The sequence below is a fragment of the Poecilia formosa genome, unplaced genomic scaffold (genome assembly GCF_000485575.1).
Source record: "Poecilia formosa unplaced genomic scaffold, Poecilia_formosa-5.1.2 Scaffold145, whole genome shotgun sequence".
NCBI classification, from domain to species: domain Eukaryota; kingdom Metazoa; phylum Chordata; class Actinopteri; order Cyprinodontiformes; family Poeciliidae; genus Poecilia; species Poecilia formosa.
The window spans coordinates 1101566-1110007 of NW_006800084.1; the positions used below are offsets into that span (position 1 = coordinate 1101566).

The 8442-nt window shown below is 36.8% G+C and overlaps 1 protein-coding gene across 1 annotated transcript in view; it reads left to right on the forward strand.

The window, feature by feature from the left end:
• The window catches only part of abcg4a (ATP-binding cassette, sub-family G (WHITE), member 4a), a 22581-nt gene extending 14911 nt beyond the window's left edge, over nt 1-7670 (forward strand). The window contains exons 9-15 of the mRNA XM_007563209.2: nt 128-267; nt 2105-2203; nt 2327-2495; nt 2600-2700; nt 2776-2934; nt 3370-3488; nt 3583-7670. Of these exons, the coding sequence (XP_007563271.1) occupies nt 128-267; nt 2105-2203; nt 2327-2495; nt 2600-2700; nt 2776-2934; nt 3370-3488; nt 3583-3808 (1013 nt within the window). The 3' untranslated portion in view covers nt 3809-7670. The remainder of the gene's footprint in view (nt 1-127; nt 268-2104; nt 2204-2326; nt 2496-2599; nt 2701-2775; nt 2935-3369; nt 3489-3582) is intronic.
• Nucleotides 7671-8442: the final 772 nt, after the last annotated feature.

Consider the following 8442-nt stretch of genomic DNA (forward strand, 5'->3'; position numbering starts at 1 on the left):
TGTGTGTGTGTGTGTGTGTGTGTGTGTGTGTGTGTGTGTGTGTGTGTGTGGAGATGTTGTCACTGATTTGTGAATGAGCACTGCAGCTGATGCACCCTTTGGTCTGACTTACCATCTCTACATCCAGTCATTGAGGTAGCATCGGGAGAGTATGGAGACCTGAACCCAGTGCTGTTCGAGGCGGTCCAGGGTGGACTCTGTTCAGAGGAGGGTAAGAAGAACTCCAGAGACAAAAGCGATGCTTCCTGTCCTTCTCAATGTTACAGTGTAAGTAAGAGAGTATACTGGTCGTTTCAAATCCTTCACTATTTCATAATTTCATGGTTTTTCAGTTGTAATTGCTTTATGGTTGATTATATTGGTACCAAACCAGTTGTAATTTTGTACAAACCATGCCATTTTGAGTGTTTTGCATCACAGAAAGTAATTTTCTACATTTCCACTAGAAGTAGATGTGAACATGTGTCAAATGTCAGAGTTTTAGAATCATGACCATATACTTTTCAAATAGTTGACCAAAAAATGTCATATTTATTTCAATAAAATAATATATCAAAACAACTTTATGCAGCTGTACAAGTAACATCTCTTTAGATGAAATTGCAAATGATTTAAGGTTTTCATATACGTACCTGAAATGCAACTGAAATGCAGGTTTGACCCTTGATTAAGCAAAAATTATGAGTTCTGAGCCCGTTTTCATTACATAATAAAAACGATATTTCATGAATCCAAGCTTATCCATCCTTGTAGGTTGTTTAAAAGATTTGCTCAGATTTCACTTTTCACATGCAAGAAGAAACCTTTTGCTCAAAGAGAAGAGTTTTTAGTCTTTTGGGGCAACATTTTGTTGAAAAGGCTTTGAGTTTGATATTTTTATTTAAGAACAAATTTAACATTTTTGTATATTTCAAATATGGTGCTGATCCTTAAATTATAACAAAATTAAGCTATCAATAAAATGAAATGTTATTATAAAGTATGCAAATAAAATTAATTTTAACAGTAATTTAAAAAATGCCATGTCATGCTCTGATTTCCTTGTCTTCTCCGCTTCACTGATCATTTTTCTTCTCCTCTGTCATCTTCTTTCCATTCTGTCTAACTAACTTCCAGTATAGGAATCAGCTAAAGGTTGAAGCTTAAAATAAGAACTTGGAACTGTCTGTTTTAGTTTTACTGTTTTCTTTTGCTTTTTACTTACTTATTTACAGGTTCACTTTGCTGTAAATCTAAGATCAGAGCTGGTTTAAAGAACGTCTTATTCTGTACAGTTTCTTGAAGAAGCAAACAAATGTTATCTTTTACATTTACTGAGGTTCTTTCATCAAACCCTTTAACCATAAAGACATAGAGTCAAGTGTTTTAAATGGGTTGCATCATTCCTCCGTTCTGGGTCATAAAACAGGGGCAGAAATATTCATTTTTTCATACGTTAAATACTGCTGTGTATGTAACATAAACGTTTAGCTTGAAGTATAACAGGAAATCTGCTCAGAGGCTAAGATACACCCTTTGCAAACATGAATACCATATTCATTTTGAGCTTTCAATTATTTACTTGAACGATTCTTTTTCTCATAATGGAACAATCATACAACACAAAACTTCAATCTTTTTTTTTTTTTCCAAATTGAGTGCAGGGCGCAGTGGTGGCGCCGGGGTTAAAGCAAACCCTTCTGTAGAGGCCTCAGTCCTCAACACCGCGTCACGCGGCCGAGTCTTTGCTGCATGTCTTCCCCCTCGCTTTCCTGTCATTTACTGTTAAATAAAGATGACCAGAGCCAAAAAAAATCCTTTAAAAAATTTAATTAAAAGATTTTATTCCTTATATGCAAATCCAAGCAGCCTTCACTATTATTTGGGCTGTGTTTAAAATGTGTAAACTTTGTTTTAAGACAGAGTTTAATGGTGGTCATAGAAATTGTGTGTTTTCTCTGCAGCCTTTCAATTTATTCAAATATTAGTGGAAGTTTTGTGTATTTACTCGAGTCTTTGCATAATCAAGACTGTGAGTAGATTAGAAAAGACACACAACAAATTCAAACATAAGCAATGTTCTTAGTTGTATAATTTGTTCATACATAACTCCATTTTTCCACAGGACACAGGAACCCTGGAGAAGTCCAGCTTCCCCACAAGCACATTCACACAGTTCTGCATCCTCTTCAAAAGAACCTTCATCACAATATGCAGGGACACGGTAAAATGATCATTTCCACATTCACTCCTGGACATTTTTAATAACATTATAAGCTGTTATATATAATATATTTTGCCTAAAAAACCCTTTACATGTAGTCTGCTGTATTATTTTGTTTTGAAGGTGCTGACCCACCTCAGAGTGATGTCCCATCTGTGTATTGGGGTGTTGATTGGCCTGCTTTATCTTAATATTGGAAATGATGCCAGCAAAGTCTTCAACAACACAGGCTTCCTCTTCTTCTCCATGCTGTTCCTCATGTTCGCTGCCCTGATGCCCACAGTGCTAACCTGTAAGACACTGATCCTCGTCGGAGACTGGAAACATTGATCTGGTGTGTGGGGTTTTTTCCGTGGTTTTGGAAAGGTTTTTCTTAACTGAGCTGTTGTTCCACAGTTCCTCTGGAGATGTCTGTCTTTATGAGGGAGCATCTCAACTACTGGTACAGCCTTAAGGCGTACTTCCTGGCCAAAACCATGGCTGACATACCGTTCCAGGTAGGGTTTGATTCATTCTTTAGAAATGAGAGCGTATATTGTGCAATTTTTACTGAAAGCATGTCTCCTTCGTAGGTGATTTGTCCCATAATGTACTGTAGTATAGTGTATTGGATGACTGAACAGCCTGCAGAGGTGGGTCGCTATCTCCTCTTCATGGCCTTGTCAACATCCACAGCCCTGGTAGCCCAGTCCCTGGGACTGCTAATTGGTGCTGCATCCACATCCTTGCAGGTAGACAGTTGTACATGGGTACTGGTCATTTTGCGCCTTTATTGTTTCCTTCAATAAAGGAACAGACCTTGATGTTTTACAAAATTTGCTTCATTTCTTTGAATTTGATATTTTTCTTATACACCAACAAAACTGACTCTTTACAGCAACTTTGGATTGCAAGACACTTTTTATGTTTTTATATTTTTCATATTTTTGTATATTTCTTAATTTTGCTCTCTTTACTATGATGCTTTTGTAACAAAAGAGAACAAAAGATCAATTTTAAATTGGCATTGAAGCATAGTGAAAGGAGACAGTGTAAGTATAAACAATGAAAATAGTCATGTCAGAGTATAAATCCTTTTTTTTCTCCTCCAGATATTTAAATAAAATGTTTTGTTTTCTAGGAGTGATAGTTTGTTTTAATTTCATGCTGTTGTTTTTGTTTGACAGGTAGCAACGTTTGTTGGTCCAGTTACAGCCATTCCCGTCCTCCTCTTTTCTGGATTTTTTGTCAATTTTGACACAATTCCTAAATACCTTCAGTGGAGTTCTTATGTCTCCTACGTCAGGTATTGTCTCTAGGATTTGCAAGCAATTTTCAGATTTCGATTTTCAAATGTGGCCCCTTTTTTTACAGCCACTGACCAAACTGTTTGATTTCAGATATGGCTTTGAGGGGGTGATACTCTCCATCTATGGGATGAACCGGTCAGAACTTGAGTGTCCGGAAGTGATGTGTAAATTTCAAAAGCCAGAGGAGGTTCTGCAGCTGCTGGATGTAGAGGACGCAAAGCTTTATGTTGACTTTATGGTGCTGGGTGCGTTTTTCCTGATTCTTAGACTGGCCACCTACCTGGCTCTGCGCTACAGAGTCAAGTCAGAGCGTTAAGATGTCACAATGTTCTTACATATCCCAGCCGTGTGATGAAACATATTGTCCTCCTTTCTCTTACTTAACTTCACCTTCACATAGACTGAAAGACAAATCCGAGCCTCAGAAAACTGCTGCACCATTATCCAAACACATGGATGGAAGATGCTTGGACTGGGAAACGTTTCTCCACGTCCTAAGCCTGTCACAAGATGGAGGTCTTTCTCAGCTCACCTTAACCCTCCCCTAAAATGTCCAGACGGCACAAATGCCCAATAAATTAACCTGAAGCATGTTTCAGTAATGCAAGAAAGTTGAATTTTTATATTTTGCCATCAAGAAAATTGTGATATGACTAAGAAGCTAATAAAGAAACATGCTAACCCCAGTGGAATAGGAAGATCCAGTGACTTGTACTAGTTCAGTGCCTGAAAGGTAACTCGGTCCACGTCATAATCATTCTGACTGGCATCCAATCAGTCAAGTTGAAGGAAGAGTTCAGAATAGGTTCCCTCTTATTCCTGTCAGACGATTGGAAAACTTTCCACGGGAGGAAACATACTTATACTTCTCTTTTGGGACAATCTTTTCAGATACCTGTACCTGGACACTTAACATGCAGACTTCCGACTGCCATTGGATGACTTACATTTGCTTTCAAGTGTAGATCATTTTCACAGGCCTCCTGCCCCACCACGGGTGGTGGTGGAGCACTAAAGCCTGGACGAACTGTTTGCAAAATGCGTGTCTTATGTATCAAACTGATATTCATCCTGCAACCAGCCCTAAGAGTCCCTACTTGTTCCTTAATGTTTGCTTTTGCCGTGACAAAGGAAGCATTGACCGAGCTGGGAGTAAGGGAGTTTCCAACCTGATTCGAGGAGCTGAGTGATTGATGCTGCAGACAAAGTGCAATAGTTTAAACTATGGGTAAAGACATGATGTTTGTCCATCAGGTCGCATAGTTTTGACACTAATCTTCTTTAAAATGCTCGTTTCCACTTGTTGTATGCCTCTCTTCCCCTATCTTTAAAAAGAAAATAACATCCTGTCTTCTTTCTTTCTGCTTTGCTGATAAATGAAAAAAAAAATGTGTTGTTCAAAAGCAATGCTAGATACTTGAAATGCTGGCTGGGCGTTTTTTTGTGCCTCTGAACTAGAATGATTTGCGTTTACTCTGCTTCTTGTTGGAACATATGTCTTATGTCTGTGTACCTACAGTGTGGAGGTCGTCACACACAAATATACACATGCACACAGAAACACCAACGTACAGACACCTACAAACACACTTACCTTGTTTAAAAGAGCCTCTCCTCGTCACACGGCAATGCAAATATTTTCCAATAAACTTGCTATGAAATATTTCTTACTTAAACTATGCTACTTAGTAATCCTTATAATGATGCATAACATGATGTGAGCATATAATCAGTGATTGTACAGTGAATATATGTCATGCTGTAAACAAATGTACATTAGCACTTTTAAGTATATGTTTATTCTTTTTTAATTCATTTGTACTTTATGTTAATGTATCGGAGGAAAGCGCTGCTTGAAAGTACGAGGACTGTTGCACAAGTCTAGGAATGAACTTTCTAAAGCAGCTTCTTGGGTTTCTATGGCGATTTAATTTCTTCTCCCAACGTGTTTGGTTGGTGAGGAGATTTAAATCTTCTGCTTGCTGCTGAAAAGATGTGGAATATCTTTAATTAAATGTGCACTTGTTCAGAAATCAGAAAATTTAAGGTATCAGGAGTGGCAAGGAAAATATAAATGTTTGAAATATGTCAGAATGAGACATGGGCATTGAGCTGTCAAACAAACGTACCATGCAGGGATGTCCCGATCAGGCCTTTTGGTCTCCAATACCGATCAGGTTATTTAAGAGTAGGCAGTTGCAGACACCAAACCCCAGACAAATGCTTCAATAAAATCAACGTTATGAATACTTGTGAAAATCGGTAGCTTTAAAAAATAGCAAAACTTAATTTTCTGGAAATTTTCTGTTGAGGTTTTTTTCTTCACCTCAACATATTTGCCCAACAAGTTTCTTCATTGCAATTAAATAAACTCACTTCTTGCTCCTGCTGATAAAGTTTCCATGTAGAGCAGTTAGCTAGATGCTAAATTATTTTGATAGACACTGAAATATGTTATATTGACTCAACATATTTCATTTAATACTGAGCAGACAACACTTAATGAGAACACTGTTTTTCTGCTTCGTGAATTTCTTAGCCGGAATCTGCAGTTTCCTTGACAGTCGTTTCTGTAGGACAGCCTTTTAATGTGAATATCTGACTTACAGATATTTTAAAAGTATTTAATAAACTTAGATCAAGTTCCTGCTGACAATGTTCCGTGTGTTGCAATTTGTTGAAAAGCTTGGGTAATCTTAGCATTTTTGTTTTGATTCCGCCTGTTGATAGGTTAATAACAAATTTCAGTGTGGTTTTAGTTCATTTTTATGTGATCAAAACTTGCAGAAAAATTATGTTTCTAGAGACACATCTATCTTAAAACAGACTACCGTCTACAATAAATTATGTCTTGATGGTGCTGGCAATATTTAGTGTAAAAAAAAAAAAAACTTACAAAAATGACTAAGCTAAAGCTAGCGTGTTTCCTCATTGTTTTGACATGACTACTTGATATTTTGGTTCCAGGTAATTGCATGCAGGCAAAGTTGTCCCCGTGAGTTATAAACTTATTGTTTTACTTTCATAAGATCACTGTTATTAATATTTAGCTGCTCATCTATCTGAAGACAGCATACAGAGCAGGTCACATGACACAGACAGTTTGGAAACTGCAACAGCCTTTGACACCAAGTCATTATAAAGGGTGAAAAACAATGAGATTGGTTAGCCAGGGCCCAAACATTAAAAAATCCTGGGAAAACCAATATTTGGAACTGGATCGGGACATCCCTTGTATCAATATGTAGCTGAAGAGAAGGTCGTCATTATTAACAGGGAAGCAGCTGAATAAGAGAGAAGCGTGCAGCGGCAGGCTTGTTTCTGACAGCAATAGTTAACATTGTGATGTTTTTAGCGTAATACCTCCCCCTGCTGTTGCTTTAGACACTTTAGAAGTCTTATCTTCCTGTCGGTTTCATTATGTGCAATAATCATCCAAAGGTATTTTGAACTTTATGAAAAGGGAACTGTGACACTTCTGTAAGAAGCATGATGTGTTTTCTTGTTTCTTCTATTTTGTTTTCCCTCTTTCATTTATTGTTAAGTCTTTGATGGGAGGTGGTTGACTTTAAGCAGATGGTTGCTGCCTGAAAAACCGTGGCATTTTAAACATTTTCAGTACACATCAAAATCAGTCTGGTTTGCAAGAGGCTAGCATGAAAAAGGCGTCAATAATTAGCAAGTATTTTAAATGGCTTTAGAAAATTTTTATTCTGCTATTTCAACAAAGAAAAACTTTCTAATTTGTGTGCACCAAAGTTTGGAAATTGGAGTCTCCTCCAAATGGCAAGTGGCTTGATGAATGTCCTCGCTAAATATGGTTTCAAAATAGCAGATGCTAAATAATTTCATTGAACTTGTGCTTTGATGATGCAGCAAACTATATCTTTTTTTCCCTTTCACTTTCATTTTGAGACTCCGTTAAGCATTTCATACATTTTTATTAAGAAGCCACACAATGCACTCCTTCATGCATGGAAACAATATTCAGGCTATTCTTACAAAGAGCTTTGCAAAGCAAGTGACACAACTGAGCTTTATTTTCCCACTCGTTTTAAAAATTTTTTTTTCCTCTGATATAATTTATTATCTGCATCTTAGTTTATCATTTGTCAACAATCGCAAGTCCTGTATACTGAATGCTGTTCCAAGGATTATAATAAAGAATTTATAACCTTTGCCTGTGCTCTTTTTGGGTGATTTGCAACAAAGTGATTGTTCACTTAATGCCATGTGTCCCTAACAATAAATTGCTTGGCCTCGTCTTTTGAAGTGACTTTGCTCACCGTTCATGTAGTCATACTGAAGAGGAAGAATAGACTGGTGTTTGTTCAGCTGCAGAATAGCTTCATTGTGTAGGTTAATATGTAATCATTAAACTTAAATAATGTAGTGGTAAGAGAGAGACTCAAGTGCTTCAACAAATGGATACAATGGGGATATCAAGAGAAGGAAAGCAGCTCAGTCATAATTATTGTCTCTGGGAAATTCTGAAAGATGAAGTAAAGAAAAGCTTCTTAAAGAAAATCTGCATTTTCTGCACTCAGAGCAGAGCAACGCAATTACTTTTTAGCTGTTGCTTTCTTTATGTGTATTTCTTTTTGCAAATTTTCTTCTTTTTTTTTTTACTTTATATTCAAAGCAAGTTTGCTAGCTCCTCCTTCTGCTCCCTTTTCCCCAACCAATCCAAAGACAGGATAAAATAACTTACAGTCTCACACAAAGAATAGAAAATAGTACCCCATCCTTAACCACCTAGTTGAGGGTTTTTAATTCCCCTGTGACTAATATTAAATGAAAAAAAATCATAATTAAAAAACACATTTAGACGCAACTTTATTTTTCTTCCAATTGATTTTAATTTTCACCACTCTGTGATATTACAGCCAGAAATTTAAACGTATTTTATTAGAATTTTGCAAAGAAGCTAATAATTAAATAATTATAAAG